The 13328-nt window shown below is 41.3% G+C and overlaps 1 protein-coding gene across 1 annotated transcript; it reads left to right on the top strand.

Annotated features, from left to right (window-relative positions):
- The first annotated feature begins 122 nt into the window (after positions 1-122).
- Positions 123-13310, top strand: LOC116735696 (GTPase IMAP family member 9). Its single transcript, XM_032587735.1, has 2 exons — positions 123-498; positions 12295-13310. The coding sequence occupies exons 1-2, from the start codon at positions 468-470 to the stop codon at positions 13308-13310; spliced, it is 1047 nt and encodes a 348-aa protein (XP_032443626.1). The 5' UTR covers positions 123-467.
- The last annotated feature ends 18 nt before the right edge of the window (positions 13311-13328 follow it).

The raw sequence follows: 13328 nt of genomic DNA, 5'->3' as shown, positions 1-13328 counted from the left end.
TCTTATGTGACCAATATCCTGAGAGTAATGTTTGTCAAGTGAGTTAGTGGCCTACCTCGACGATTCCCGGGGAATCCCGACGGTGAGTGATCAGTGCCTCCTAGTGGTCAAATAAGTGAACTACAGACCCTCTTCAGTTTTTACAAAAACTGTTTTAAATATTGTATTGCTTTCCGTCGCTTTAATAGACTTTTGCTTAATTATTATAGCCTTTTCCACCATCGGTAAGTATTTAATGCATACAATAACTTTCTCAAATTGTGCGTCAGTGTGGAGATCTGCTCCCCCTTGCTGCGTCTGCGCTCTGACGCCAGATGAAAATGTAACCTTTTTATTTATTTATTTTTAACATCCAGTAGGACGTCAGAGTCACAGCAAGAAAACAGACAACCTGACGTTTTTTCCTTCACTATCCGCTCAGGGATAATAATCACAGTCAAGGTTTTGCATCGCATTTTCCTGACAGGATGTCATCTGAAAATGCTGCGTCACAAGAAGGTAAGTGTCCTCCTGCATACCGCAGGACCTCGCTCTGCCCTACTGGCAGTGTGGTTCAGACAGGCATCTTACATTTGGCTCTATTCACGGAACTTAAAATTAATACAGATTTTAAATCCTTAACCACCTGCTTAAGTAATGTGGTATAAATATTAAAATATATTTTTCAGTAATGCTTCATGAAATTTAGTAAACATGCTCTCCAGGTGAGCTCTGTGTTCTCTAGACTTCACACCCTTCCCATTTCAGCCTATTAAACGTTGTTACTGACTAAATGTTTTGTTGTTTTTAAATAAAAAATTTAGTCGTTAATTTGCTCAATGTAACAGAAATATAAAAACAAGCCACCCCTGGCTCACACTGGCACAGGTTACTTCTGAGCCTCAGGATATTTAACCATTTCTGCACAATTTCAACAATCCCAACTTCAACATCAGCCCTTCCTGTTTTGAGATACTTTCCTAATCATTATGCATCATGCCATATTGGACTAAGATGTTAGCTTCAGGACTCTACTTGCAAGTCTTTCAGTCGGTTTGATTGATAGTTGGGGTTTTTTTACACCTATTTCCAACAAATGTAACCTCAATGCACTTTACCAAACACTATTAACATTATATCTAGCTTAAACACAGAAATAAATTGTCAGTTGAGTTTATTATACCCATAACTTAAATATGTTCTAAAGGACCTGACTGCATAAATAGTTGATTGCATTGAGCCGTTAACTTTGCAGCAATCCGTCAAACTGAGCATGCATATGGTAACAGTAGAAAGGACAGCTCCCCTTTAGCAGGAACAAACCTCCCGCCAAACCTGGATCACCGTTTACAGCCGCCTGCCGTTACCCAGTCGAGATTTGAGAGAGCTGAGCTGACCGCTCCCCAAAACACTTTTGAGCCGAGGCCCAAAAAACTACCCAGAAGAAGCACTTTTACAGGAGTACTTGCTACACAAGCCTTACAAATTACAAAGACACCAACTGTAACTTACATATTTAATCTTTTTAAACTTTTGCCTTTATTTAAAATATCAGTAGAAAGACCAGGGCCGTGCCCAAGCCTCCTTAAGTAAAATTTGGTTTTGGGGCCCTCTTGTTCTGCTAACAATGTGGACCGGCTGCAATTAAAAAGTCAGATTATTAAATCATTCAAAAACCTGCTAAACTTACAAACTCTGGTTGTGACATTAAATTATACTGGACGTATGTCAGGCTTTTTGAAGATCGGTAACCAGGGATCGGCCAGAAAACTGCAGTCGGTGCAGCCCAGCCTAAGATGGAACACATATTCATGACATTCTTTGATTAAATTAATGTTTCTTAGGTGTAATTACAATAGTTAAAAATGTAACTTATACCAGGAGTCTTTCTCACCGGAGAATGTGGACCGGTACTGGGCTGAGTCTGTGTCTTCAAACAATTTTAACTGGAGAAGTTTCACATAACTTAGAAGCTGATGTAAAAAATAACGTTTGTTTTATATATATAAACTAGAAAATTCCTGAAGAAATTTAACCGGGGCCTGCCAAAGTGTGCCTGTCGGTTTGGACCCAGTGTTCGGATGCTAAAAATTAGCATCAATGCTAAGATTAGCTACTGCGCAAGACAGTGACCTGACCTGAGAGAAAAAGATAATGCAAGGTAATATTATTGCATCACCTATGGCGGTGCACTAGTGGAGGGCAGTGAAGTGCTAATGTTTGTGCTAATGTTAATGTACTGCCTTGCTATGAAAGGCAGCGCACTAACCTAAGAGAGAAAGATAATACAGGCTAAAATTATTGCACCGCCTACGGCCGTGCACTAACTAGAGGGGAGTATTAAGGCTTTTATTTTGAAATTTTAAGTATACTTCATTTTAAATGTCCAAACTAATCCCATGAGTAACAGTGATTGGGTTAAATCGTTTCTATAATGCCCAAAAGAGCAATTACCTGATGTAAAAATTGTCAATGCTTTTATTTTGAAATGTTTAATAAGCTTCATTTTAAATGGCCACACTAATCCCATGTGTAACAATGGTTGGTTAAAATCAGTTATAAAATGCCCAAAACACAAGTAGTTCTAAAGGCCAGCTCAGTCCTCCTCTGTAGTAACTGACAGTTCCGCCATGTTGTAGTCCTAACCTTGAGTCATTGTAGTTCTAAAGAGCAGCTCAGCTGTCGCGTGATGAAGCAGACAGGGAGAGACAGAATTCCAGTAGTTTGAAGTAGTTTGTTTTTCTGAAAGATCTGAGAGGAATATTCAGGCTTTTATTTTGAAATGTTCAGTAAGCTTCATTTTAAATGTCCAAACTAATCCCATGAGTAACAGCGATTGGGTGAAATCAGTTATATAATGCCCGAAAGAGCAATTACCTGATGTAAAAACTGTCAAGGCTTTTATTTTGACATTTTTATTAAGATTAATTTAAAATGGCCACACTAATCCCATGTGTAACAATGGTTGGGTAAAATCAGCTATAAAATGCCCAAAACACAAGTAGTTCTAAAGGCAGACTCAGTCCTCCTCGGTAGTAACTGACAGTTCTGCCATGTCGTAGTTCTAACCTGCATGTTCTGCCATAGTTAGAACTACAGTGATGCGTTTTTGTAGTCCTAATCAGCTGCTCTGCCCTGTCCTGTTCTTTGTTCTGTTGCTATGGTAATGAAGCTTGTCTGTCAGACACTCAGGGCTGACAGAATTCTATTTCTTTGAGTCAGCCAGTTTGACAGAAAAAAGCAGTCCTAACAACTCCTTCCCGTTCGGGAACCGTGATACGTACTTGAAAACCGTTTGAAGCATCTGAGAGGGCTATTTGTCGTCTCCAATAGTACCACGATTCATATTCTCTACCTCACTCACAGTAATAACAGCGATGAGAGAAAGATGGTGTGTGCTGAGCTCAGAAATTTTTCAGAAATGCATTGAAGTCAATCTGTGACTATCCTCAGAGGGATATTGAGGCTTTTATCTTGAAATTTTCAGTAAGCTTCATATAGAATTGTTGTTTAGGTTAAATGAGTTATTTACTGGCAAAACAGCCAGTAGTTCTAAATGGCAGCTCAGTCCTCTGTTTTAATTCAGTGTTAGTTAGAACTACAGATATGGCGTTTTTGTAGTCCTATCTATTAGCATTAGGTTAAAGGCTAAAGCTAATAGATAGGCACTATCTGCGCAAGCCAGTGCCTTAACCTGAAATAACAAGATAATGCAGGCTAATATTAGGCCCCAATAAAGAGACGTTTTATTAGGTGTGGAACAATAGGTGCCTGCCATGCAAGACATTCTTGTTTTAACCTTCTTGTTTTCAAGAAGGTTAGGGATACAAATTTTCTAACCTTGAAAAGTTGAAGATTTTAGAAATTTGGAATGAAGATGATGTCATGGAAAAGAGAACTTCCAACTACAAACACTTGTTTGGATTTTTGTTGGAAAGAAAGAAAATGGTTAAAATACTAGTGAAAACCATTTTTAAAAAAAAAAAATAGTACTTAACAGTTGATTTCTTTTTACATAAAATCATGGTAAGTCTGGCTATTTTTAGACCAGGGGTCACCAACCTTTTTGAGACTGGGAGCTACTTCACAGGTTCAGAGTAACACGAAGGGCTACTTGTTTGATACAGACATAAATTTTCTTTACAACAAAAATTCATTTAAGTAAATATGATTACATGCTGCCTGATCATATTAATGTTAGGGACTATGCACAATAGTTATCAGTAAGGACAGCTATGGTTAATTGCTATATTGTGGTCAGACGTTCTTAGTTCAGAGTTTTAAGTTGGTGAGGTGGGGAACGCCGAAGCCTAAATCTTATAGGTCAGTTTTCTTTTTCTGTGAGTTAAAAATGATGACTGGAGTTTGAACCACTCATCATTTGAACCTCAGGTTCTGCTTGAGCTTTTTACAGTGCGCGGTTCTGGCGGGTTGTCGGTTTATTAGCTTTTTTGTGATTTTGTGAACTGAACAGCTGACGGGTCACCTGCGGGCTGACACAAGCAGATGTCAAAAAAAAATGTCTGACAGATTGGAAGGTACAAAACTATCACTGCACCTGACCTGCAGGAGCACAACCACCTCTCCAACGCGCAAACATCGGCACAAAACTAAACCACTAAAGCAGCGCACCCTTTTATTTCTTTTTTCTTTTTTTTTACACAAACGATGCTAAATAATAAAGACATTGAAGCGAAGCAGTGAGATCCACGGAAAGAGGAGGATTGGCGAAATCTTATAACTACGGGAGGTTCAAACTCCACTCATCATTTTTAGCTCACAGAAAAAGCAAACTGACCAATAAGATTTAGGCTTTGGGTGCCCTTTGACCCCCACAGACTCACACTGATGCGCGCTACATACAAGATGTTTTGGCACAAAAGAACTTTTTCTTCTCCATAATTTTGTTATTAGTAAACAGGGTTGGATAATAGAAATACAATAACTTTTCTTTTTTTAATTTAAAGGAAAATCTCTCAGTGCGTCCAGCTGTACAGCTGCTGCTGCAACAATCCAAACTCTCAGTCACTTGTGGGCAATTTAGAATCACACAGAAAAGCTCCAAAAGGGAATCAAACTCAAAACTCTGAACTAAGAACTTCTGATCACATAATAGCAATTAACCATAGCTGCCATGGTAAATTATTACTGATAACTACTGTCAGTAGTCCCTAACATTAACATGATCAGGCAGCATGTAATCATATATATATATATATAGCCAAGACAATTTATGTCTGTATCAGACAAGTAGCCCTTCGTGTTACTCTGGACCCGTGAAGTAGCTCCCAGTCTCTAAAAGGTTGGTGACCCCTGATCTAAGGAATCTGGGTGAATGAGAAAGACAACGGTATACTTTAAACTTCTACTTTAATAATTCTGTCTTTTCCACTTTTCCTTCTCTAATGTCTCCTCCCACTTAGTTAATTAAGAAAACAGAGAAATAAATATATGGTAAACTGCTCTAATATTCCCTAAGTAAACATGCTCTGATCTGCATCCAGAAGAGCTTAGAAAGTTCTCAATTAACTATTGTTCTATTGTCTTTTCTGCAAAGAAAATATCATAAAGCATAACTTATTTTAAATACTTCATGTGAATAGCTGCACATTTAATATGCATGTCTTAAAAGTCTTAACTGTGACATTTGTAAAGCATTTCTTGAGGAAACAATGATAGTTCCCCTCTCTGCTGTCGCTATCCCCAAACATCCTGGTACCAGCAACCCCCCAAGCTCCCCTCTCTGCTGTCGCTATCCCCAAACATCCTGGTACCAGCAACCCCCCAAGCTCCCCTCTCTGCTGTCGCTATCCCCAAACATCCTGGTACCAGCAACCCCCCAAGCTCCCCTCTCTGCTGTCGCTATCCCCAAACATCCTGGTACCAGCAACCCCCCAAGCTCCCCTCTCTGCTGGCGCTATCCCCAAACATCCTGGTACCAGCAACCCCCCAAGCTCCCCTCTCTGCTGTCGCTATCCCCAAACATCCTGGTGCCAGCAACCCCCCAAGCTCCCCTCTCTGCTGGCGCTATCCCCAAACATCCTGGTACCAGCAACCCCCCAAGCTCCCCTCTCTGCTGGCGCTATCCCCAAACATCCTGGTACCAGCAACCCCCCAAGCTCCCCTCTCTGCTGGCGCTATCCTCAAACATCCTGGTACCAGCTACCCCCCAAGTTCTCCTCTCTGCTGTCGCTAACCCCACAGCGTTATGGTACCAGCTGTCGTTACGCAATAGTCAGCCCCGCCCTCAACCTCACAACATCCAAGGAGTGACTACTGACCAGCTCTCCGTCCAACGGGTCCAAAAAATCTCTAAGCCTTCGAGTATTACCCTGAAGCAAGTCTAGTAGAGATGATCTATCTAAGCTGGTGTCGAAGGAGACTCAACTAGCCTTTAACTACCTACAGTCCAAGAGTTATGGCCTTTTCCAGTTAAGAAGCAATCAGCTGAGTAGCCCTCACACCTGCACAACCTCAATAACCACTCCTATTAACGGTAGCGCCCCCTCTAAGTACAACGTGCGCTTGTTACAGACTAGTCAAAATCCTCTTTGAAATAGAAGCAAAGCAGACCTGGCTGTTGTCCTTCGAACACTTCAGATCTTCATCACTCAGTCACCTTTGTCTTTTCTCCAAGTCTGTTGCTGCAACTTTGAGATCCTAGGGTTGAGGCAGAGTAAGGCAGCCAAATCAGGAACCAGGGCTGAGGGTCAAGGGGTCTTGTCCCTTCTGGCGGTGCGAAGTCTCAACTTCCCCATGGCTCCAGGGTGCCAGACCTCTCTTCTTGGTCCCCTTGGCCTTATATACCCTTTCAACCCATGCCTCTATAAGGCGTACGTGACCTCTTGAGCATGCAACTACCTCATCGGAAAGTCCCAGCCATTCCCACATATACCCTGCTTCCCTCCCTTACTTTCCTCGTGACCATCTTAGTTTCAGATCCTTAATTGGGACACAGCTCTGGGGCAAGTCCAGACATGTTCGGACTTGCCTTTTTCCCTTGCCTCTGTATCTAACACATTGTTTGATTATTACTTCAATTACAGTTTTATATATGGTGTATGATCATCATAAGTAAATTCAAAATATCTTGTCCCATAATCATCAAAAAATCAAAATGCAAGATTCACTTGCTCAGGCCTTCATGATCTGTTGTCTGCATTAGTCTGGAATGATCCCACCTCCTCATACCAGTTTTCACAACACAGTGACCCCCCCAATACTTACGTCCAGTTACCTGAAATTTTTTTCAGTTATTAAAAAATCCAGGGTGGCACCCAGTACCTCAGCGTTCCCGAATTATACATGTCAACAAAAACACGCCCAACTCTCCGGAATATATTCGGTTTTGGTGTTTCTTCCTCCTGTGTTTGATCAATTTGTGGCTCAATCTTGGTTTTTTCCACCCTGGATTCCATTCTGTCTATCTTGATTTTTAAAGCCACGATCTCCTTATTTAATTCCTCGTTCTCCCTAGTAAGGCACAGCAGTTTTTCTGACTTTTCTTTTAAAGATTTTTCCGCGTCATTTTTTGCCATGGCCCGCTTCCGTTCTAGTTTAATTGTTAATTGTTGCATGTTGCAATAATCATTTTGCATTCTTTCAATTGTTGTTCTCGCTTCCTCCAATTCCAAATTAACTTTAATCATTTGTTTTTTATAATACCCATTCGAACTTATGAGTTTGCAATTCTCTACATGCCAATTTGTTGAGTCATCGGTCCTGTTCAGTCTCTCTAGTTTCCTCTTCAGACTCTCCACTGTTTTCTGAAGCTGCTCATTTTCACTGTTCAGCTTCATCTGGTTCTTCTGGAGAATCTCTAACTTTTGTAACGTGAAATCTTTCTCCGCCATTGTTTCTTTCTCGTTCGAACCTTAAACTGCAAATGAATTTCTCTGTGGAATCTGGGAATACAAAGACAGTCACCAGTGATGTCACAAACAGGATGTGTGACATCACAGTTCAACATCATAGCCACAAGAAGTCTGTTGGGTGTGGGGGGGAAGGGAGGATGTTTTTTAAAAAAAAAACTTTATTAACACTGTATAACGACAGAGAGAAACATTTGTTCTGCCTCAAGAAAAAACAAATACAGATAAACATGTTCAAGAAAAAGAAAAAGCTAAGGGGCTTCGGTTCCCAACTGTACATTCAAAGCAATACAGAGTTCAATTGTTTTAATATCTATTTTTTGTCTTTGATGGTCGGGATATAAAACTTAACTTCATGGTAAAATGCAGCAAGGCATGGCTTCCCCTACCTGGAACAGTGAATATGATATTTAGCTAGTGACAATAAAGGATTTATCAGAAACTCTGAATTGTTGAGCTTCTAGTGAGGCCAAGTAAGAATCTTCCCATAACAGCATAAATTGTGCTTCTATGTTGTTGTGGATAAAGTCACATGTATTGCTAACTAAGGCTAGGCGCCTGACTACAAATATGGTAATAGGCAGTCAGAAAGGTTCGGCTGAGGAGCCGAGTGTGAATAAAACACCAAGAGACAGGTAGTAAGTTTAAGTTATTGTATTCAAGCTTACAGTTTTGCATAAATTTATGGACCAGTTCGGCAAACATCAAAGAAGCTCATAAACCGACGACCCACCAGAACCGCACACGGTAAAAAGCTCTGCCAGGATCCAAACAACTGCTCTCTTAGAACTACGGGAGGTTCAAACTCCTGTCATTCATTTTTATGTCGTGTCTCCCAGTCCTCCCTCATCGCCCCCTGGTGGTCCCAGTGCTCCCTTGTCCCTTCGCAAGTCAGTCACTGCTCTCCTTATGCATTGCTATGGGCAGGCCCCAGTTATCTTGAGACATTTTATTTAAATTGAATGGAAACAAAAATCAAAGAAGGCAAAACATATATATGTATCACCACATGCTTTTTGAGGAATTAGGAAGCTACAGCAGAAAAAAGCTTCTGATCCCAGCAAACAAAGAGGGCTGAGACTTCAGAGAGGACCAGCAGCAAGTTCTATACCCATACCAACTTATACCAAGTTGTATTACCTATGCTGAAACGTTTTCTAAAAAAAACACACAGATGCAGACTATTCAGGCAAAAACTTCTTCTGTTTGACAGTTTTTTTCCCATAGTGTTTCACAGTTGTTGCTTTAAGTTTTATCGTGACTCTGCTTCCTGTCTTCTACATAATAAGTAGATAAATACATGAATAAGTAAATTAATAAAATTTGCATCATTCACTAAGAGAGCAATAATGTTAACGTACAATGTTTTTTGTGAGCCATATGAGCCAAGAGCTGCCTGCTTTTTCCTATCTTTTACTCATGTTGGTTTATCTGACGCCCCATTAAAGGTAGATTCAAATGTGAAGTTAAAAGTTTTCTGAAACATCAACTTCCGTCAAATCTATATGTAGGCTATTTCTCATTTGCAATACATCCTGTTACATACTTTGCACGTGCCTTAGAATGAATGATGTACAATTGACAGTGTGATACCATCATTTTTTTTTTTCTTATGACATACTTAATCGTTGCTTGACCAATTAAATTTGAGCCAGCTGGCATTACAAACTAACTTAATTGTAATACAACTGGGATTGAATTGGAATGTATATAACCTGTCTTTACAGCTAGATTGATTTGAAAAAATTGTTTCTATATGAAATAGAAATGTTTGTTTTGATATGTCTTGTTGTAAACCAGCTCTGTATAAATAAACTCAGTAATTTGACTACGAAACGTTGCCGTTTTAGGAAAGCAGACTGATGCAAATATGGTTTATCCAAAACTTGAGGTCATCCATCATCGACGGCCTGCTTGTGTGCATCCATGTAGGCAAAATCACACTCGCAGCTCTTTAACCAACTGTGTCATGTACATGCGTGATTTAGAGACAGATTTTAAACAGAGGCACTCAGGATCATTAAACTCAGTGGATGCTGCGTTTTGCCTTTAGCACATCCCATGACAACACAATTCTGTCAACTGCTGTGCATAACCTTTTTTGTTGCTGTAGTAATTGCCGATTAAGAGTCTGTTAGAAAAACAAGAATAAGTCAAGTGTGGAGGTTGAAACTGAGAGACACCGTAAGAGGATGGCAAAGGAAAGAAAAGAAAATGAGTAAGCTCCGAAATAAAACAATCTTGTATCTGAAAAGTAAGACAGAGAAAACTGGGCAAATAAGACAATAAAACTACAGATAGTCAGAATCAACTATTGCTGATGACAGGCTATTGTAATCAATCTATTAGAGAAAAAGCAATCATATAAGCATTCATGGCTAGATTTAATAGAATTTGTTAAAGAGCTCCAACAAGAACACGAGCATTCAGCTGCTTTCACATCAATATTTAAATATCAAAGTACATCAAGTCTATCATCAAGTGTCAAAGAGTTTTAAAGAAAGCGTAAACTTCCAAACAGTCACATCGTGGCTCAAACAAAAACAGCCAAAGCGGTTCGCTTCAGCCTTCCTGTGATTTTTGATCTCAGAGGGGTTCAACTCCTGAAGAGCCTGACGTCCTGTCACCATGGCCACCCTGAGTGTTATGCATGAAGCCCACTTTAATTTGAATCTCCATGCACAGAAAACTTTCTGCTGCCTTTGTTGGTTTTCAGGAAGAGGCACAATCCCTTGGTGAAACTAAAAACAAACATTTATTCATCCATTATAATTATAAGGCTATTAAGTCGTTGTAATGTCAATTGATTATTGAAAGAAATTCACAATAGAGGGACCAGTCTCTCTATAAGAAAAATTTAAAACTGAACACATAAACACCCATTAATGATAAGAAGCAACAGGAGGAATGACTGCTTAGAAAGACACAGACCGATCGGATGCGTATCCGATTCAAAGGTGATCTAACGTCCTGGTGGGATTCATCCAACCTGAATGTCATTGATACTCGACAAACGTCACTATTCTGCGTCCTGATACGTGTAAGCAGGAAGAAAAGCAACAACCATGGCGTACTGTAAGCCCAGATCTGAAATTTTAGTCAAATACATGGGAGACAGCCTCAGAGAGCCTCAGAAAATCCTGTCGCATGACTATGCTCTGAAGCACCGTGACAGAAAACCGTACGGTCTAGATAAATTTCGAAAACATTTTACCGGAGCAGGCATGCATATCAATGTCAGGACCGATTTTGATACCAATCGTGCGATATTTGTGGGCGTGATGGCGTGATTTCAAAATTATTTTGGGGTCAAAAATTCTCTTCATTTCTCACTCTAGCAGAGGGGCAATCAGTCTGAGGCACACTCTAATTTTAGGAAAAATGAAAAACGTTGGGTCGCTTAGAGACAAATTGTGGACAAACCGTAATTGGTATGGACGAGCCGTCTTCACTTTCGAAGAAATCACGGACATATCTACAAAATGAAATTTGAATGGCATTTCTACGTGAATTCGTGACGACACAGAAAATCCTCAAAAATAGGGTATTTTTAGGATTTTTCCCATTGACTTATAATGGGGTTTTTTCGTAGTTTTTTGCGAATTATGTCACCATGTTAACCCCAAATCCCACCAAAAGTAATAGCTCCAATGGCGTGAATTTTCGGCACGTTTTGATACCTCATTTGTAGGTGTGCACGCAGCGGTATGAGCCGCATTAACGGTTACGGAAGAAAAATAAAGATTAAAGAGACCCTTGTTGGGTGTAGAGTAATAGGTTCCTGCCATTGCTTTGCATGGCAGGCCCCAATGATCGTGCACAGCAGCAAACTAACATGTATTGCCAACTACAGAAAGAGTAGCTCATTTGATTTATTAATGCAGCAGCCATGTAGCCTGATGTAAAAAACATTTTGCTAGACAATGTCAGACATTGAAAAGTTTGAATTATTATCAAACTTTATCAAACACACCGTTTTGAAGCCAAAAACCCCTCAGAAATATACTAAACCAACCACGAGAATCAACTCATTTAAAGTTAAAACTCGGTTTCACACCAATACAAACATTGTAGCATAAATGTTCGGCTGCTGAACCGGACCGTTCCAGGTCGCTATCAAGTTTCTATTAGCAGCTCCACAAATCTTTCTCATAAACATTACGTTACCAAGAAAAAAAACCCATATCTTTATCTTGTCTTTATTCTATCCTCTCTCCCTGAAGGATAAGTTCCTCTTTTTTGCGACATTGTTTTGCTTGCTTATCTTCCAACAGAGCTCTGGAGGTTTGGATGCGCGCTGCACAGCAGCTCTTATTACCGTGCAGTGCAGAACCTACCGCCACTGCATACAACACTTGTATAATGGCTTTTTAATAGCTATGCAGGATAGGGGACACTATGCAAGAAAGCATCAGTAAAGTTTGTGTGTTTCTTTCTTTTTCAGCCAGTCGGCCATCTCTCGAATCAAAGACCGAGCCTTTGAGGATTGTACTGCTGGGCAGGACTGGGACGGGCAGAAGCTCCTCAGGAAACACCATCCTGGGTAGACCAGCCTTCTGGGTTGAGTTGTCCCCCTCTTCAATCACCGCAAGGTGCAGGAGACAGACCGGGACAGCAGGCGGTCGGAGTGTCTCGGTAATCGACACCCCAGGGTTCTTCCATACAGACCTGTCACCACAGGAAGTCATGGCCGAGGTGGGTCAGAGCGTTAGCTTGTACTCCCCAGGACCCGACGTGTTTTTGGTGACCCTGCAGCTAGGCAGGTACACCCAGGAGGAGCGAGAGACCTTGGAGTGGATCAAGGCGATGTTTGGGGCTGAGGTATCCAGATTCACCATGGTCCTATTCACCTGGGGCGACCAGCTCCGAGGCAAATCGGTTGAGTCCTTCCTGGACGAGAGTCCGGAGCTGTCTGGGTTTGTCAGCAGCTGCCATGGGGGGTATCACGTCTTTGACAACAGCAGGCAAGAAGGGACGTCGGAGTCCCCAGAGCAAGTCTTAAACCTTCTTAAAAAGATTGACGAGATTGTTTCAAACAACCGAGGCAGCTGCTACAGCAACGTGATGTACAAGGAGGCGGAGAGTACAATAAGGGAGGCATGGGAGAGGATACTGGAGGAGAGAGGAGCCAAACTTCCGGCGTCTCTCAAGGAAACTGAAGGAAAGGAGAACGCAGAAGACTTGGAGAGAGCGAGGAAAGAGGCAGAGGAAGCCAGGAAGAGAGCCGAAAGGTTGTTCTGGTGCGAGCTGGTAACTGCACTGGGCAGAGGAGCAGCAGAGGGGGCAGGCATCATGGGAAAGGACAAAAGCAAACCAGTGAAGAAGGCGAAGGTGGTGGAGAAGGCGATGGGTCTGGCGGCGTCGCCGCTCTCCATCAAATCGGCTGCGAAAGTGCTGGAGGGAGCGGTGAAAGAAGGCAGCAAGGTGCTGCAGAAACACAAGAAAACTCTGCTGCACTGACAGACTCGCCGACAACAT

Source organism: Xiphophorus hellerii, chromosome 16, assembly GCF_003331165.1.
Source record: "Xiphophorus hellerii strain 12219 chromosome 16, Xiphophorus_hellerii-4.1, whole genome shotgun sequence".
In the NCBI taxonomy this organism is placed as follows: Eukaryota; Metazoa; Chordata; class Actinopteri; order Cyprinodontiformes; family Poeciliidae; genus Xiphophorus; species Xiphophorus hellerii.
This window is presented reverse-complemented; position numbering and strand designations above follow the sequence as displayed.

Coding starts and splice junctions, on each gene's coding strand:
- LOC116735696 (XM_032587735.1), top strand. CDS start 468: ATGTCATCTGAAAATGCTGCGTCACAAGAAG. Junction 499..12,294: donor AAATGCTGCGTCACAAGAAG/GTAAGTGTCCTC, acceptor TTTCTTTTTCAG/CCAGTCGGCCATCTCTCGAA.